Here is a 20,383-nt window from a genome sequence, read left to right as displayed (position 1 = left end):
ATGCATTAATTAACATAATATTTTATGTAAAGCTACTTGCAAAATTAGGATGTGGTTTGAAAAAGGTGTTAAACGGTATGGTTTTGGTTATTCGATTTGGTTGCGGTGGGGTTTACACTTTGATAAGATGAAATCAAAATCGAACCAGAAAAGAATCAGCCAAAATCATAATCATTTTACATGCAGTCCAGTTTTAGTGGTTTCTATTCGATTTTCGTTATCCGATTCACAATCAATTTATATGCGGTTTGTGTAGTGTCGTTTTGAAAAACAGTAATAAAGACAACCTTAATTTTCAAGGCTTTTATATTCTCATGTTTCCCCATTCTCTCCGGATCTCTCTCACTCATCATATTTCTCATGCCTATGTGATTAAAAAAAAAACTTCTCATCTTCATTCACCCTTCTTTTTCTTTCCTATTCTTTTTTCTTTTTTTCTTTTTTTCTTTTTCCCACTCTTACATGATAAACAAACTATTTCTTCTATTAAAAAGTAGGATTTTGTTAATCCATTTTAACATCATCTATAATTTTCAATTCATACTTGAACAAATATGGAATATATAGTTAACCCATGACATTTTACTTATTTTATGTTTCAAATATAATGCAATAATTATGTTCATTAAATTATTAATTAATCCAATTTATGCATGGGTTAGTATTCATGTAAGAGTTATTGGTTTCTATTCGGTTTTATTAGTTTCTTATTTAATTTAGAACCATGGTTTTGCAGTACAAATCAAAACTGAACCGAAAAGAAAACCTATAAAATCAAAACCGGATTATTTCTCTGCGGTGCGGTTCGGTTCGATTGTAAACAGTCGGTTCCAATTTTGATATTCGGTTTCGGTTCCATTTTGACATCCTTAGGTTTGATTAGGGGTGTCAACAGTCTGTTCAGTATGGTTTTGGTTGTCTTGCATAATCGGGTCATACCAAAACCAGACCGATAAGATGCTCGGTCTTCAACATCCAAATCAAAAGCAATAGCTATCAGTCCGGGGATATTAAATTCGAAATCAGGGGTCAACTCTGAGTCATTGTTAATTTCGATCCGGCCTGGTCCGGTCTAGTACCAAAATAGATTAATGATCACTTTTCACCTATATGCTATTTATGGGTAACGGTGGTGGGTCCTACACTCCTATTACATTGGAATATTGGATAAGCGAAAGCAACATTCTTTAAAACTTATTAGCTATTTGGGTCTCTGGGTTTTGTTTGAGCAGCTCGGCTCTGAATCATCTTTATCAAGTTCTAGAATCTTCTTCGATGTTACCAACTGCAACAGTTCGCGCCTTTCTTTCGTAGATTCATCTTGAGCTGATTTCCATTGAAAATTCTCGGAGATTTATGTCGAAACCCTGTGAGTCTCGTCTCCTCTTCACGCATCAGTTCCGTTATATCGATCTTCTTGCTATTTCATATTCGAAGTAAACTCTTTCTCTCTCTCTCTCTCTCTCTTAATTTGTTGAACTCAGTTTTATTAGACATTTGATTATCGAGTATTAACTTAACCTACTGGCTCTAACTTTTACAGAATTGAAAAGAGGGATTTTTTGTTACCAAAGAAGTTCAAGGAATCCATATTAGAGAAAAAGGGAGAAAATTTGTGAAATTTGAACGATGGGGGATGTTCAGGAGCAACAGATTCATGAATCTGGTGATTCATCAAACTCTTGCCCTCTTTTAGTTAGTAATATATTTTTTCGTTGGGTCTTTATTTATTTATTTATTTTTAAAATTTTCATGGACAACTATAAAGTATAAACATGAAACATAGATACTATGGTTTAGGTCATGACCAGGACTCAAATGCGTTAGTAATTTCAGTGGAAGTAAGTAAATTACTATAATTTCTTGTATGACCTCAAGTCAATTTTGAATGAAATCAATGTGTTATTCTGTATCAAAACTGGAGTATTTTGATGATTCCAGTTGATATTCAGAACCATGATTAAAAATAGAAAACTATTAGCTGTCATCATAATTGAACTGTGAACTGATCCAGTTCTCATATATTGATAAATTCTACTCTAAACATTCGTCTATGGTGACATGTTTCTATGCTCAATGTCGTTACAATTTAACCATCTTCCTACTCACCCTAGTACATGAAAAACATTAGAAATTTTAAGCCATAGCGAATACTACTGAGTAGTGAGAATTAATTATTAGATTTCCTGTTTGGCATGCTAACTTTATCTATGGGATAAAGCCTAATAGCAACTAGGTTCAATATACCACCGACAACATAATCGTAGGACTCACAACAAGCAAGCTAGTCACCACAGATAATCCCCAATCTAGTGTTTAGATTAACCCCAAATTTAGATGTAAGTAGCTGACACTAACAGTACTTCAATCCCTCAAAGTAGGATGAAGATCCAACGGTTGGATTCCATGTTATGTACCAGGGAATGAAAATAGAAACTTTCAGAGTTAGACAATAATAGAAGAATAACATAAGAACATGGACAGATTCATCACTCCATGAACAGATCATCATATGTAAAAATCAGTTCAATCCAATATCTAGATGCTTCAGATCAGCAGTACACAAAAATGGAAACTTAGGCTCAGATTTAGTAACCGTCAATATGCATCAATCCACAGGGCAGAATGCTTCAATACTCCAGTCGAGGGACTGGTATTATCAGCAGTAAATAATGATGCAGGTGCACTTCCTTGGACCGGACCAAGCCTGTTGGGGAGCCTAGAAGGAGATGAACCAGATATTCTTATCTATTCTCATTCCATCATGGCGGGGGAGCAAGTCAAAATAGAAAAACTTACATTGGGTTTAGGGATAATCAGGCTCGAATTGATGACTTCCACCACATCAAGGTGACACTCTACTGCTGAGTTATACCCCTTCCCAACCCCCATCGAGAAATAGAACTGACTAATCCTAAGGCAAAGGGTCGAGAAACTCAATGCCACTATTCCTGAACACCAAATTTGAATCTTTGGTCTAATAGGATTTTAGGAATTTATTTTATTTGGGTGGATAATATATTTTACTTTATTTTATTTTGTTTATGTTAGGGAAGTTGGACACACATAAGGGATTGGGCAGCTGTTTACGTACCTAGTTATTATAGTTTTAGAGTGTTATTAGAGCTTCTATTTCAGTTTTAGAGTTTTATTAGGAAATTTAATTTTCTCTTTTCTTTATATATGTAACCATAGAACGAGAGATTTAGATTTGATTGAATGGGAAATAGTTTGTTTTGAGAATTGAGGTTGTTGCCTCTATTTTCTTCTCTCTTATCTCCTCTCTTTTCTTCTAAAATTACTGTTCACATCATTGTTCATGAGTACCGCTCACAACCCCATAACAGCCTCTTATCTTCTCTTTCTTCTTCCCTTCTCCTCTTAAGCCCACCGTAGCAGATCTGTCTTTTGATCTGCATCATTTGGTATCAGAGCCATAGTTGTCAAGGCGTTGCCTAGGCGTCCAGGCGCCTTGGACTCCTTGTTGGTGTCGCCTAGACGCCATGACAACTATGATCAAAGCTGAACCTAAGGCTACAATATGGAGGTTGATACCTACATTTACAATCTATTACTTTCACTCCAAGTATCATCACACCCCGGCCCGGTTCATTAAGGCCAAGTGTGACTAGATGTCTCAGACATCCAACCAACCCACTAGGATCGCAAGTGCAGTACTCTATTCGCAAGTCTCATTCACAATAAACAGAATTAAATGCAGCGGAAGCAATAATATAAGAATAAGACAGTAATAAAGGAGATCTAGTGATAACAGTAAAATTTATATATGTGAAACTTTGAGTACATTTGAGTTACATCAACAGCCTACAAAAGAAGTAACCCAACCACTAAAAGACTATATACAATATTTACTACAAAATTGTTATAACAAAAAGGAGGAGGAAGTAGAGATAGCCTGATCAAACAGGGAGATCAGGAGAACGCGCAGTGATCACATGAGCACGAAGCCTCGTGCTCCATGAGAAGGGGAGAATCGACTCCATGAGCAGAAGGAGCGGCCACAGTGGCGAAGTCTCCCACAGAAGTAACAGCAATATCATCTGAAGAAAAAAAATATAGTGTACACAGGGGTGAGCTCCACTGAGCCCAGTAAGGAAATGCATGCAAACACAACACAATAATCCATGATGAATGTCCCTATCTAACATGCTCCTAACATGGAAACTAAGTCTTATGGGGTATAAGTACTACTGTGGTAGATGCTAACCTTGGTCCCGGAAACACATAACCAGACGTCGGTCACCCGAGCGAAACCATTCTACCACGGTGAGAACCGGCCAGATCGGCATGTCACCAGGCAGCGGACCCGACAGACCCCCAAAGACCAACCCTACTGTTTATTTTCATAGCGGAGTACACACGCTACATGGGACAGTGAATGGCATCACGGAATTTTCCTTTGGACCTACCACGGGTTGTCCAACACCTCTTCCCTTGTTGGTAAGGGATGTAGTACTGGGTGATGATATATAACCTAGCCCAGTGCAATCTATTCATGATGGCACATGTATGGATAGCCGAATTATAAAAGTACAGTACTTTACCAACAATAAATTCACAATATCGATAATATCAATGCAATGCCAGATGCCATATGCAGCCTCAATCACATGCATTCTAGTGCAATAAAACATGAGCTAATAAATTATATGCACTGAGTAGCATTTGATGATGCATGGCATGTCAATCAGAACAACAGTAAATTAAAGTCATAAACACACCAATATAAGGTGAAATTCCCTTACCTGAAGTGTTAGGCTAGTCTAGGCAACAAGATTCCCGCAGACCAGACAACAATAGAAGAAAAACAGCAGAGATAGTCCTAGAACAGTAGAAAAACAGCAAGCATTAGGGTCTGTTAGAGGTCTAGGACAGCACCCAATCATTGGAGGGCAAAATGGGCATAAAAAGGGTGAACCGGATTCAGGGGCAGAATTGGGGTTTTTAGCCCAGGTGCTCTGATCTTCACATACAGGCCACCAATTTCAATTTTCACACTGCTCTAAGGTGGGTCAACCTGGGATTGTGATTTAATTATAAAAATTTTGAGGGTTTAAAGAGATTAACCCCAAATTTCTAACTTAGGGTTCCTTAATTTAATTGGGTTCAGCTGCAATTTAATGGACAACAAGAAATTAGCAGCCAATTTCAGGTCTAAACCATAAATAGGTTCAATTAAAGAGATCAGAGATGGGTCATTGGCCAATTTAATAGTTTAATTTCAGAACTTAATATCAATTTGGGGGTTTTGTCTGTGCTTCATGGATCTTGTCATGCAAGCATCCAATTTCACCTTTTGGACCTAATCCAAGGTGGGTCAATCTAATATAGTTGTTCAATTTCTAAAATTAAACCTAAATTAGGGAATTTTAATTATAGATTTCAAATTGGTGAATTAGGGTTCTAAAATCTGGTCCCTAGAACCAGAATTGAACACAATTAGAGGGACTGCCATGAATTTCAGGTGCAAATGAGTGAAAATTGACCTAAATCAGTCCCAGAGACACTAAATCTTCATTATCACAGCTTGGTTATGAGGCTTTAATGGCAGCCAGCAGCTTAGGCTGCAATTGGAGAGGTTTTAGAGAAGAAATTAGGGAAGAATAGATAGGAGCAGCAAGGATTGAAGCTTACCTATGTGTGCAGTAGCAGGGATTGAAGATACAGCTTTGAATTTCTGCTCCAAGCCCTCTAATGGAGATTTCTAAGCTCCCAAAACAAGGCTAGGTTTGAACTTCCCAAGGCAAGTCTTCTTCTCCCTTCTTCCTTCTCTTTTCTCTATTTCCTCTCCAATTTCTAAGTCTGATTTTTGGTTCTCTTAGATAGGAATGAGTAAATAGTGAAAAGGGAATGGTATTTATAGTGCTTAAGTCATTAAGGGCAATCTGGTCATTTTAAGTAAAATCAGTTTTAAAACTGATTTCTAAAACAGTTTCTAACCAGAATTTTGTATTTATTAATCTATTCTAACCATAGAGTGACATCATACAACATCAGGGATAATCCGGACACGGGTAATTGTTAGGAACAGGATTCCCCACTGGGGACGTGGGTCCCACAGAGGCAATTTGACTAAAATACCCCTCTAATTCTATTTGGTCGTACAAAACATCATAGAAATACTTTTAAATTATGCTTACAATAGTTCTAATTAAGGGAGAGCTTCTCCATAGGTGTGTCGAGTATTTCATCTGTGTCCTCGACCGATGCAGCCCATAGCATCGATGCCAACATAGACTCAGAGCTGAAACCTGAGATCACACAAGTTCCAAAAAAAAAAAAAGTTTAAATTTATTGCGGATTTCACACCAAGAAAGTGTGTGCGTCCAAAGAGAGTAGCAAAGACAAGCTTCTGAAGAATTCAAACAAAAAATTGGAGTTATACTGGAAGTTTTGCAACCATAAGTTGAAGGTAAGTTGATCGAGGAAGCCTTTGATGATGAAGATCCTCAAGTGGAGCCTGCTATTGGAATCGAGGATAAATTGATCAACGGTCTGATCGCAATTGTGAAATCCCACAGTCAGATTCCAGCGGAGAGATGTTTTTTTCCAATGATCGTCAGGAGATTGTGATGGCTGATCGAGAGATGCATTGGATCATTTCCCCCATCGGAGCTGGTGATCGACGATGCCGATCGAGTGTTATTGATTCTCTCGTTTTGCAAAACTCAAGGGTGAGTTTTTCTCAACACTGGGGGAATTGATGCATGTACATTTCCTTGGACAGGACCAAACCTGTTGGGGAGCCAAAATGGAGATGAACCAGATCCAAATGTGGGTATAATAGGATTTTAGGATCTTGTATTTCATTTTGTTCTGTTTATGTTAGGGAAGTTAGATACGCATAAGGGATTGGGCAGCTGTTCAGTTACCTAGTTATTAGAGTTTTCATTTCAGTTTTAGAGTTTAATTAAGAAACTTAATTTTCCCTTTTCTTTATAAATGTAACCATTGAATGAGAGATTTAGATTTGAAATATGGAATATAGAATATTAGTTTTACCTCATGGGCGTATGTGCTTGTGCTGCTTTCCTCCTCTCGGCTCTCAATCTCGCTGGTTCAACCTAGGGTTTCCTAGGTACAACTTCTTCCTTGTGTCTGTTCTTTCTCGCATTTTCTTCATATCTCAGGTATTATCTATTCTCCCTTTTCTATTTAGACTTGGCAAAACCTCTGTTCTGAGCAATTTTGTACCTTCCACAACTCACTTACTACTTGCCGGTTTAACTTCAAGTTTTGTTGTTAGCCTTTTGTCCACATTATCTCTTGAAACCTATCACTAGTTGACTGTTAATTCTTCCCTACTGTGAGATCTAGGTTTCCTGCTCTGTTTTCTGGTTTCACTGTTGTTCCATTGCAGCCTCTTAACTTCTATTATTTAAATATTTGCTGGTTGTGGATTACTTACCAAGGCTGTATAATTCCCTTCCTAAAGTTCCAGCATCATCTGGATTGCCTTTGGGTTGTAACCGTTCACTTGTTTGGTTCAGTTCTACCGTTGGTTGTGTTCTCGTGGAGAAGAAGTTTCTTCTTATTTACGGTTCAAGCCGTAAGTTCTAATATTTGTTTAAAACTCCTCCAGTACTAAATTCCTTTTTAATTCACTCTACTGCTGATAATTAGATTCCATAAATCTTGTTAGTCTCTTCAAAGGGGTCTCAAATTATTTTAGAATTCACGAAACTGCCACTACGGTACTACCCTTGATAACTTCAGACTATTTACCAGATTGCCATCATTCGTAATATTTGGCTATTGCACATGTGGGTGGGTCCATAAGCGAACCCAAATAGGGTATCTAGACCCTGGGATCACATCAAACAACTTCAAGGAAACATTCCAATCTGATGGACAGATGAGGTATAGCAATACCTTGATGCCGCAGGCCAGACAATGCGGAAACAGTAAACTGCAGCTTTGTTTCTCAAGCCCAGAAGCCAGGGTAGCAATGGAACATGTAACAGAACAGAAAACAATCTACTAATAGTAACAAAATCAGAACAGAGATAACTGTTGATAGTAGGATGCGCAGAACTGATAGCTGAAAAAGAGAACTAAACAAAAGAAGATACATATGGTAGAGCCTCTCACCCAACCATGCTAGCTTCAGCCCTGCACCACCATTAGTATCTCACCAGGGTCTTCTGTCTCTCACAGGGTTCCTGCATCTCACAATGGAAAACATTGCACAAAGTCATAGAATATTTGTTTGTCTGAATTGTGGGATGTGTGGAGGCATCCTCTTTTTTATTAATGCTTGCAGCACAGTAGCCAGAATCTTCTCTTGCATGGAGAACAGAATCCTTACAAAATAATAATCAATTAAGATTAGAAACTAAACACAATATGCAGCTCAAAATAGAAACAACCATGAAGTAGTAACTAATACTAGCAGAAAGGGAATCCAAACCAAATTAAAAACTAAATAAAAAAGTAACAAAAGATCTCCCACACAATGTTAGGCAGAAATACTAGTAATGGGCCTCAAACCTGGCCCAATCGGTTGGGCCTATGCAGTGCTTAACTCGATGGGGCTGGCTACTTGCCTGATGGGCAGTCCTATGCCTGCACATGTAGTGCTTGGAGTACCTTGGATCTGGATCTGTATCATTTATTTTGCATATGGCTAAAAACCAAAAAGAAAAATCATTACGTTAGGGAGCCTTTATAATTTTATATGTAAATGAACATGGAAAACAATCTATGAAACTATTTATCTCTGGAAAAATTCATTCATGTCGTTGTGTGCCTTGAACTTGGCAGCTCAGTACTGTGGAGTTAAAGAGGATCTAGGGGTAATGCTGCAATTGTGTTAAAAAAAAGTTGATTTTACTACATATTAAAATTTGTGGAAGCTAAATAACATGAAAATCTACTATTTCCTGATATTAGAGTGAATGATGCCTTCAGTACTATGAGTGATAAAGAATGGTATGTGACAATGCCCTTTACAGGTCCAGATAGTGATAATGAAATCACTGCTGATCATGCTTCATTTGTTCAAGGTGAGCCTCCACAAGATTCCAAAAGTCCTCCAGAGGTTGATTCTGAAGTGGAAGTCCTTCATGAGAAAGTCACAAAGCAAATCATCAAGGAGGGTCATGGCCAGAAGCCATCAAAATATTCAAGATGTTTTTGTAAGTATCGTGTAGGCACATGTGTTTTAATTGCAAAATTTTTTACATGTTGCATTCTATCTGCAGCTAGTTGAAAAATTATATTCTCAAAGAAAAATTATTTTATGATTACTATAAATTCTTTGTTTAACATGGCTTGTACCTTTAATAATTTATTGAGATTTGTTCTTTTTTATGCGAAAACGGCAATCTAGGTAATGTCACAATTTCATGGATAAATGTGCCTTTGTGCACAAGGTTCAAGAACTCGGTTTCGGTACTGGTTTCGCCCAGCCAAAAAAACGAGTTGGGCCGGGATCTCGGCGAGTTGGTGCATTTTTTTTTTTTTTAACTTGAATGCTGGTTTCGGTGGATTTTAGACCTAGTTTGGGCCTGAAATTTGGTACTCAGCCTATTTTAGGCCATTTAAACATAGTGGCACTATCAGATTTTGCAAAAAAAAAAGAGGTCATAATCGGAGTTTCTAGGTTGGTAGGCAACGACGAACTAAAATACCCTACTTTACACATAATTTAGTAATAGAAAACAATCAAAGCATTCAATTAATGTAACACAACTTAAATAAGCATTAGAAATGTAAAGTAGGGTATTTTACATATATTTTAACATATATGATATACCTCTATCCTTCCAAGCCATGTTTTCGAGGCCAGTAAGGCTCAACTGTGCCACATAGGATTCCCATGTCATAGTGCTGCTGAAGAAATGCGTGTAGTCTACCATACAAGTCATGTAAGTGTTGTCATCAGCTATCCGAAGGTACCCTATCCTAGGGTATAGAAGAGGCGGTTATGATGGGAATAATGGGATCGATCCACTGCTACTGCCATCAGGCATGTATGGTTGGGTTGGGACTGTGAATAGGTTGTCAACAAACCCTGTCCCAGTGCTCCGACGGTGTCCAACATACATAAAAATCACTATTGATCTTATTGTTTTTCAAAAAATTCATTTTTATTTGCAGATTTAAAAAAAAAAAAAAAAGAATTCGGACTCCATCAAGTCATAGATCGGCCAAAGTTATGTAACATATATTAAATTGACATGAAATCACCAAGATTTGAACAATTTTTTAGGAAAAAAATGGTTTACCTTTAAAATTTCTTCAACTTTGAGATGATTTGTAACAAATCTTGCAAGTTGGATGCTAATTGACGTCTCCGGCAAGTTTTCCGTCGAAACAAGGTGGCAAAAGCTCAAAAACCAGCTCACCAGCCTCTTTCCTTGTCGAGTTCACGGAGATAGTCGAGTTTCTGGCAAGATCTCGACTTTCTTGGTCAAGATCTGCCTCTTTTTAAACAATGGTTTGATTCAAATCTTGGTCTAACCGAGATCTTGACCGAGTTCGTGCACTTTTTTTGATTTTGCCTCCCATCTCGACTCGGTAAATGAAAAATCCGAGTTTTAAGCGAGATCTTGCCGAGTTCTTGAACTATGTTTCACACACACACACACTGTTTTTTTTTTGTGTGTAAAATAAGGATTGACATGCTCTGAATATCTGATGCTCCTTTTCTTTTTCAGATTTACATATAATTTTGTTCATCAGCTATATAACATGTACCTTAAGGAGGAAAAGAGAAAGAGAGAGAGCCTTGCTCACTTCTATTTTCCATCGCTAATTTGGTTATCACTGCCTCAAGAACATATGACCACCACAAGATATGTATTTAATGGACAATTTCATTTCTTTAATAGATGAAAGGCCCTAACACTGGACAGATCTGAAGAGTATAGGTTCCAACTTGTGCACAGATGTGTTTTATGTCAAAAGGAGGAAATAACCAGAGCAAGCATCTCTTTTTGTACATCGTGGGTTAACAAGGATAGTTTAGAGGAACTTAATCTGATTTTAGGATCTTATGTACTACACTACATACAATGATATTACCTCTTCATAAAAGGCAAATCTTTGGTATTATAAAAGGAGAAGACCATAGAGATACTTTCCTTTGCCCCATATTGAAGTATATGGAAGGGAAAAGAAAAAATATCTGGTTCATTTTTCAAAGTTCCTCTCTCCTTAGAAACTAAAGAGCCTCCATGTTTTGTTTTGAAAGAATTCGAGAGACTGCTGCTGCAAACTGTGTATTTTCTGGTGACCCCCCTCCCCACCCAGTGTGGGGAGGGGGACTGCCAATTCCCTTTGTTTCGTGCACACATGTGGGCTTGATTGCAGCATATTATATGGTGATGCATCGACAGTGGGCATCCATAACTTCACAAGTTATATCCTTTGAGAGAATGTTCTTATGCTATATTTCATTACTTCTCATGATACATGAAAACAAAATAGTCCTTGTATCCTTTGGGCGTGTACGATTCATGATGTTTCTTCTTTTGTTTAATTTTATGTGGAGTATGTGGATGAGCTTCCATATGTTTTGAGTCTCTAAGAGACTAGCAAAAATGGGAGTTGTGATATACTTAAAAATGACTCTTAGCAAATAGAAACTTTTTCAGGTTTAGAAGTGAACAGTTTCTTGATATAAATTCTCAAGAAATAGCATGGCTTTAGGCTGTAACGATTACATCGATGACATTCTGTTGACATAATTATGTGTATTTCCCTATGGACAAAATTTTGATGAAGGCCAGCCTAGCAAAACAGTCTTAAAACTGGCTAATCTGTTATTCAAGAGAGGAATGTAAACCTTTATTCTTTTGGCATTTCTTAAGTTTGTTAAACGATTCTTATTTTTTTAAGTTGCTTATTTTGGGTGCTTTGGGACTATGACCTTGCATTTTGTGAGGAGCTTTGTTCCATTGGAATGTTGTGTAGAAATTCCATTTGTAATTTGTAGTCTGGAGATTTTATGAACTTGAGTAACTGCCTTTGTTCTTATAGTGCACTACAAGGCATGGACCAAAAGCACCCAGAACAAGTTTGAAGACACATGGCTAGAACAACGGCCACTTGAAATGGTCTTGGGAAAAGGTACAAGCCTACATGATTCAGTTTCAAATCTTCTATTCTCCTTTTTTTGCCTATGATTTGCCAGACAAGTAAATATTTTTGCATGTCTGCACATTTCATGTCAGACATTTGTATGGACACACTAGACACTCATCTGGATACTGTTGTGTCTTAAGCCTTCAATCTAGCTTAACATGGTCCTACTCGGATGTTTCCTTTACTGGGGCTAAATTTCTTGTTGATTATGTACTTGACTTGTTTTATATGCGTTAGAATACACCTAAATAAATATACTTGTATAATATAATGATATCTAACATATGAAGAAGCGGGGGAATAGATTATACTTTTCCATTTTAATCTAAACAGCAGACAGTCTCTCTGACATTTCCTTTCTTTTTTCAGTAGGAACTTGGATTTAAATATTTTGAAGATATTCAAAAACCTGTGAAGCATAACTGAACAATTGAATTTACAAAGGCATCACCCTATTTCTGATTTTGAGGGGGTTGCATGTCCAACACTGTGTCCATGTATGCTCCAGGCACTCTTCTCAGTGTCCACTCATTTTGACTTTTTACTCGTAATTATTTTAAAAGAACCTGCTATTAGGAATTTCTTTGAAACACTAGTTACTATATGCCTAAGTCTTTCAAATTGGTGACTCAGTAATTGGTTGTCATTAAGTGGGATAATTAAGTCGAGGAAAACCATTCACAATTTTCTTGTCAATATGAAGTTGATCACTTACAAATTAGAGCGTTAGACCATTCGCAATTTTCTTGTCAATGTGAAGTTGATCATTTGCAAATTAGGGCCCTCGGTATAAGAGACTGGGACCACTCATAAGTCATAACAGAGATATATACGGAAAACAGAGTTGATACTATTTTGTTGTTTAAAGAACAAATAATATAGGCATCATTGGAATCATACAATATCTTTACATTGGTGCTGTTCGTTCTCCCTTTCCCCTTTTCAACAAGTCATGTTTTTGACTGAAAATTATTACTTGGTTAAGTATTTCTGTTCTTATTTAGTGTAAAAATATTTTTCATAATACTTCCAAGAAAACCAATATTTACTTTGTGAAACGTGTAATTCTGGGTAGTTGTTGGTAGAAACAGTTCATTATCTATACAATTCAGCACATGACATTGTTTTGATTGGATTATTAACATATGTGCAGATATGCATTGGCATAGCCTCATTACTGCTTCAATTGCATTTTCTAGTTTAAATTAACATTCCCCATTGGAACCTGTGGAAAATGGACATGTGTCAGGCAACATTTAAAATTTTCCGTAATTCCAACCATGTTCATGTAACATGCCACCATATTTGTCCAGGTGTCCAGTCACGGTATATGGTAGAACATATTGAAATGGGGAATGGGGACATATAGTTTTGCTAATTGGTTTTATGTTCGGAAAGTTTCATTTATCATCTGTAACGAAACTGGGACCTGAAACCAGTACCTGCGATTGTGAAGAGTGGAGAGAAAGAGAGAGAGAGTGATGGAAGAGGAAGTAAAGATATGCTGAACCACGATTGATTCATTCTGTTTCTATCATGGTCTATTCCTTTTTTTTTAAATAATAGCAAAACAATACTCTTAGTAGGAAACCTACAAAGAGTTTATGTCTAATTACAATTAAAGAAAGAAACAAAAGACAATAACAACTCTAACTCTAACTCCAAGACTCAACATAAAACTCTATGCCTTAGCACAGATATCACGGTAGGGACTCGCCCTATCATGGTCAATGACACACCAACATAATACCGCAGGGTACATATCTTAACAACATCTTATAAGATACTACAAAAGGGCAAAAACAGCAATTTATTTTGAGAGCCTTTATAACTAGGAGTATTAGATGGGAGGCACATCTAGAGCAAAATACTAGGGTACCTTACAAGAAAACTCTTTTGCCTCTTAAAAAGTACTTGTTTATTATTTTGGTATCAATGATGTAGTGGGAAATTTTTATTCTTTTTTTTTTTTTTTTTTTTGCATTGAATATTGATTAATTATGATTAAAATATTCATATTTATCCTTGTCTTGTAGAGAAAACTGAGATGACAGGATTGTGTATTGGCGTCTCGAGCATGAAGGCTGGTGAATGTGCCCTGTTACATGTTGGTTGGGAATTAGGTTATGGCAAAGATGGAAACTTTTCTTTCCCCAATGTTCCACCCATGGCGGATCTCTTATATGAAGTTGAGCTCATAGGTTTTGATGAAACCAAAGAAGTAGGTTTGCCTCCTCCCGTTAGTGTATTCTTAAGTAGTCATTGTGGGATATTATCTTGCCATTTCATACCTTGAAGTCCTCGTAAATTTTAAAAGATCCTGACTATAAAATCTTCGGTACATTTTTTAGGGTAAACCACGTAGTGACATGACTGTTGAGGAAAGGATTGGAGCAGCGGATCGAAGAAAGATTGAAGGAAATTCTCTTTTCAAGGATGAGAAATTGGAGGAGGCTATGCAACAGTATGAAATGGTTACAAACTCATTTTCCTAGAATTTCTCATTGTATACAATGATGTTTCAGCATCCTATTCATATGCAAGAAATTTTCTAATGGTTCTTCTTGCCAGGCTATAGCATACATGGGAGATGACTTCATGTTCCAGTTATTTGGGAAGTACCAGGACATGGCGTTGGCTGTTAAAAATTCTTGTCACCTCAATATGGCTGCATGCCTAATAAAGCTAAAACGCCATGAAGAAGTCATTGGGCAATGCAACAATGTATGTATCTCTATCCATTGTATATCTTGATAGTTTTCAGTGATTTTTCTTCTTAGAGTGACTCTCAAAATTTTTATTGGGCTTGGTTCTTCTCTTATCTTCAATCTCGGGAAGAAAAGAACTACCTCTGACGACAGAGTTGGAAGCCTTCCACTTATGTTTCTTATTTTTCGCTGTGGTAGTGATGTCTTGGTCATTCTGGCGATAGATGGGGATTTTCACTGGATACTATGGATTGGCCTCAGCTGAATCACATCAGGATTGACCAGGACAGATACTGATTGACTTAGTGACCCCCCTAGAGTTGTTTGTGACTGGTTTGGACAACCCATGTTGTGCCGAAACCTAGCTGATCTGGGTGAGCATGGACTGAGTGGACTTGAGATCATATCAAGATCCATAGTCAGCGAACTGATTCCCCAAGTACTAAATTCTTGTTGGATAGATCCACTTGTCAATCAAATCTGGTGACTTTCAACTGCATGGTCCATGTGGGGTGTTTTTTTCTTCTTTTTTCCATGGTCCTTGGTACAGAGTTGATGACTGCATGCAATTTTCAAAGTGTTATTCTGAATGTGGTAACGTCAGATTATGTTGAAAATCAACCTATGATTTGATGTTGATGCAGACATGTCCATCGAGTTTAAGTGCTAACAAACAATGCCACAAAACCGAAAAGCTGATAGGTGGAACAGCTCCAACCTCTGTTGGAGGCACATTCATGGTCGCTCAGTTTAACTTGCTTTCTTGCATTCGTTTTGGAGTAGTCTTCTGAAGTCCTTTTTTCTGTTTTCTTTCTTATCATTTGTAATTTTTTCCCTTTAATTTCTATCTTAAGGTCTTACTAGTTAATTTATGTCCAAGAACTGGAACCTGCCTTGTGTGTTATTGTATCAGTTTTGTAGGGGATGTTTTATACTCTCTTCATTCCAGGGATCTCATTTCCTTATTGCCAAATCCAAAACTTAGGTGGTCTCCTGTTCCTTTAATGTGCAGAAGCCATTGCATTTGATATCACCTAATACCCAATGGCCAAAAAAGAACCTAGCACTGCTCAGACCCCAGCCGATGTGGAATCTAGCTGAGTGCCTAAACTCTAAACCCAAGGTTGGCAAGCAATGGTTGTTTTTGAGGTTGTTGGTCCAGGATCAATGTAGGATAGACATTGGCCTTTTATGTTCTTATGTTCGTTTTGGTTGTTTTGTAATCCTTCAGGGTTTTGGATTATGCAGCTTTGGGCTTTCTTATTGTTGTTTCTTCACTCTTAACTCAATAAAATTTATTATTCATCAAAAGTCATGTGTCCAGTCAATATGAGTACGTTGGTCCTTGAAATAAACTCTAAGAGCTCTAATCAATTGCATGGTGTGCTCCTAGGTATTGGTAGAGGATGAAAACAATGTCAAAGCACTCTTCCGACGTGGGAAAGCTAGAGCAGAACTTGGGCAGACAGATGCTGCTCGTGAAGACTTTCTTAAGGCCCGTAAACTTGCACCTCAAGACAAAGCAATTGTGAAGGAGTTACGATTGCTTGCTGAACATGACAATGCCCTTTATCAGAAACAAAAGGAGATCTACAAAGGAATATTTGGACCAAGACCTGAACCCAAGCCCAAGCAGAAAAATTGGCTCATCTTAATTTGGCTTTGGCTGGTCGCACTATTTTATCGGATTTTCAGATTGAAGAGTCACAAAGCCAACTAATATGATGTGGATTACAAAAACTAGCATTGTTAGCAGAAAGTTTTTATCATTTCTTTTTGATAGTCAAGGATTAACAATATAATTTACCAATTACTTGTTGGAAAAGAATCTGAATCAATCTAGGAATATGTTTCTTGGAACAATCATTTATTTCCCAAACCTGAACAAATTGCTCCTTAATATTCCATTGACGAGAAAATTTTGTAAGACAACTTGTAATTTGTATGGGGGACCCGCTACCATCCACTTCTTGCCCTTGAATTTCATAATCCATGCAGACAAGGTCTACCCCTTGATGGTTTCCTTTCTTCTGTGGTATCTCTAGGTCAAACATCAAGAAGCAGGATTGATTAATCATATCAAATTAATTGCATGGCAGTGGCTGAAGCTGACTTGAAGTTTGAAGTGGATCATCAATGAAGAATGGTGGAGATCCAATACAAAATTTCAGCCAATATGGTGGTACTGACATTTTTTACGCTTGTTTATTTCTCATTGATCATTGTTGTATAATAATATTGGTTGATTAATCACATCTTATTATTCAATTATCTATGTAATAGGTACTTTGTGTCATCAAACTAATGTGAGAACTTGAAGTAAGCCTGTCAAAGAAGTTAAACAAGGTGATCTTCCAACTGCTTGTGATGTACAAAGTGAGAATCATATTCATGTCAACTATAGATTGTACATGGTACTATTGAGATATCAGCTAACATTACCTTATGTCATATCAAAATTAGAGGGTATCGCTTTGCATCGGATAAAAATCCTCTGTAGTACCGCCGGGTGTGCGGGCACCTCTTGCAGCACAGCAGAGGCCATGTGTGCCATGTGTGCCGCATGGCCTCTATTGTGCTGCAGGATGTGCACCGCACACCCGGCGGTACTGCAGAGGATCCTGGTCCCTTTGCATCTTAAACTTTAGTTACTAGAACAGCCTGTGAATGCAAACCCTGTCTCTATTAAATGAAAAGGGTTTTCTCACATCTCAATCCAATCACATACTGGTAGAATCTTGTTCAAATAATTGCTAGTGCAGCTGCCTTGAGGCTAGTGCAGTGAAGCCTGCCCCCAGGAGATTTCGAGTTGGTGAGCTTATGCTCTTCATCTAGTCTAGGATCCACCAGCACCACCCCACTGAAAAAAGGTGAGTCAGACCAAACACCCTTAGTGGGAGATATTTAATTTTTTTTCTTGGTTTTTTTGGATGATAGGAGATCGCTCTGGTCGTGTAGCGTCTGGACCAGTGCGGCCAGTGCAGGGGGTTTAATAAGAGTGCATGCAAGAGCATTTTTAAATTTTTTTAGTTTTATATTTTATCTCTTACACTCTCTTGTTGTCTACCATTCAATCGATGCTATTATGATCAACAAGGTGAAAGGGAATTACAGTCTACTAAAGGCCTGAAATCAACCACCAAATGAAACACGTCTTCTCAATGCCTTGCAATCCATCGTGTATGGAAGCAGGATTAGCAAGTGACCTTACCAGCTCAACTAATTATCACTTTTCAAAAAAGAAAAAGGATACATTTCAAATCACATCCCATGTACACAAGCCGATGAAAAAGGATTTTAAGAATCGGTGATTCGGATCGGTAAATTCCACGATTTAGATCGGAATCGTCAATGGTTCAAAAAGGAAATTAGGACACAAGAAAACATGAGGAATCTTTCCATTTCTTTTTCCTTCCAATTTTATGACAAAAAGAGAGTTGAAGTTGAAACCCTTGTGGGGCCCGTCCTGTTTTCTACTCCGCACGTGAAGTCGTGATCTATTTCCGTAGGTTAATAGAATGACCTCATATCCTCTGTGCCCTGACGAGGCCGAAATCCTTGACCTGCAGGTCTTCCCGCTATTTCTTTCATGCCAGTGACCTAATCTAAAAGGAATCGACGGTGGAGATGATAACGGAGGGACTATTATTAAAGAACCAGACAAAAACAAAAAGAAAACAATAGATGGAGTAAGAGGAAGAGGAAGAGTCAATGACCAAAAAGTACACGACTCCTTTAAAGAGAAGAGATAAAGAAAGACTGTTTTTACCAAAAAAAAGATAAAGAAAGAATGTCAAGAAAAACAAAGAAGAGAAAAAAGTCCGCGGTGCGACTGGTAAAGTAGCTTAAGCGCACCACTAAACGCAACACTTGAAATCTCATCCGTTGATTTCTAATGTAAAATACTAACCGTTCATTATTTTACCTGTAATCGGCTAACCTAAACTCCATCTTCCTTTTTAAATATATTAAAAAAAAAAAAAAAACCCTCAATCTTTCAACCGACAATACACAGGGAGGAGGGAGGGCGGAGGACGGAGGTGGGAGGAGCGAACCTTGTCTTCATCGTTTAGCCTGAAGGTTGCCAGATCCAGATCTGTGGGGTGTGGTAGTCGGAATGAAACGATCGGAGAAGGATAGGGAAACCAAACCCCCACCGGAACTCAAAACCAACTCAAACCCTAACAGCAGCAATACCCCGGCTACATTCGTCTCAGAAAGACCAGGCCTATGCAAACCAGCCATTCACGTTTCGAGATCAGGAACTGCTCCGTCCAGTCACTCTTAACAAAATTAATCCTATAAACTACCAAGTGCTCCGCACATCATCGATCACCCGCAATCTAAAAGAAAGAAAAAAAGGGTTTAATAAAATCTGCCAGCCTTATCCAAAAACCAGAAACCCAACCACCCCCCAATCCAGTACTCAGAAATTTCATTTCTCTTTCTTTCTTTCTGGTGCTTTGAAGCATTTTACACTTTTACAGAGAAGAAAAATAGCGGATATAGCTCTCTTGATTATGGAGGATTACAAGAGTAGGAGGGGCACTAAAAAAGCAGGTGGGAACCAAAGTGAGGATCTCGATTTGGTCTCTAATTGCGTCTCTCTTCTTTCTCATCGGAGCCTTGATGGGTTCTCTTGGATTAAGAAATCTCAAGAGAAATTCGATTTCGTCAATAGGACTCTCCATCCTAAATCTGAACTTGGTCTCGCTACCGTCAACGGCTTTTTTTCATCTTGATTTTCTTTTATTTTTCCTTTCACCGCTGTGGATGATTTCTCTCGCTCAGGGTTTCAACAGAGATTTGCAGGACCTAACCCACTGTCGAAGAGGATGATTGTTTTCTGACCGGCGAAGAAAGGAGTTGGACAAAAGAAAAAACCTGTTGTCACGGTGAACAGGTTACAAGTTTTTTTTATTCAACGGTTACGATTAAAAGATCAAAAAATAAACGACTCAGATTAACATGTTGCATTTATCGTTAAGTTGAAGAAATATATCCTTAGCGCTGCGACTACCCACTCAACAAAGAAAACTTCACCACATGACAACACACATTAATATTCAAATAAGCCTAAGAGTTTTTTTTTGTTTTTAAGAAGTCTGTCAAACTAGTCAAACAGTCTACCTCTATCCCTACCGTTAAAGCAAAAGGACAATTTTTATTTGTATTGGTAGAAGCAAAAGGACAATTCACTACTCATGAGTTATGAGAGGATCGGCTCCTCTTCAGTGCACCCTGAGAGGCCGACATGTGGCTAAGGATGGATGCACACATCCGAACGCAGTTCACATGCAATGGAGAGAACAATTTCTAACTTAGTGGTGTGTCGTGCGCAACCATCTTCACCATTCGAATGGCGACACTTCAGTTGAGCTCCGATATTGCTTTAGACATCTTCCAGCGCATCCTACGTCGTAGATGAGCCGAATCCATTATGAGACCCCTCTCTAGCTGTCTGATCAAAAAATGTCAACGGTTTTCCCCAAACTCAATTTTTGAATGGAGACACCTCAATTCATCGGACTATCTTCCAGCACACCCTGCGCCGTAGAGGAGCC

At 37.9% G+C, this 20,383-nt stretch overlaps 2 protein-coding genes across 2 annotated transcripts in view; both read left to right on the top strand.

Annotated features, from left to right (window-relative positions):
- Window positions 1-3,761, top strand: part of LOC122642077 (protein SEMI-ROLLED LEAF 2-like) — a 109,344-nt gene extending 105,583 nt beyond the window's left edge. The window contains exons 21-22 of the mRNA XM_043835492.1: window positions 2,554-2,558; window positions 3,750-3,761. The gene's annotated coding sequence lies outside the window, so the exon portion shown is untranslated. The remainder of the gene's footprint in view (window positions 1-2,553; window positions 2,559-3,749) is intronic.
- LOC122642078 (peptidyl-prolyl cis-trans isomerase FKBP42) lies at window positions 1,327-16,578 on the top strand. The gene is made up of 8 exons (XM_043835494.1): window positions 1,327-1,416; window positions 1,575-1,666; window positions 8,976-9,158; window positions 12,007-12,096; window positions 14,148-14,332; window positions 14,463-14,585; window positions 14,683-14,835; window positions 16,213-16,578. The coding sequence occupies exons 2-8, from the start codon at window positions 1,630-1,632 to the stop codon at window positions 16,537-16,539; spliced, it is 1,098 nt and encodes a 365-aa protein (XP_043691429.1). The 5' UTR covers window positions 1,327-1,416; window positions 1,575-1,629; the 3' UTR covers window positions 16,540-16,578.
- The last annotated feature ends 3,805 nt before the right edge of the window (window positions 16,579-20,383 follow it).

This window comes from Telopea speciosissima, chromosome 10, assembly GCF_018873765.1.
Source record: "Telopea speciosissima isolate NSW1024214 ecotype Mountain lineage chromosome 10, Tspe_v1, whole genome shotgun sequence".
Classification (NCBI taxonomy): domain Eukaryota; kingdom Viridiplantae; phylum Streptophyta; class Magnoliopsida; order Proteales; family Proteaceae; genus Telopea; species Telopea speciosissima.
Note: the sequence above shows the minus strand (reverse complement) of the source record. Positions and strands in the feature narration are given on the sequence as shown.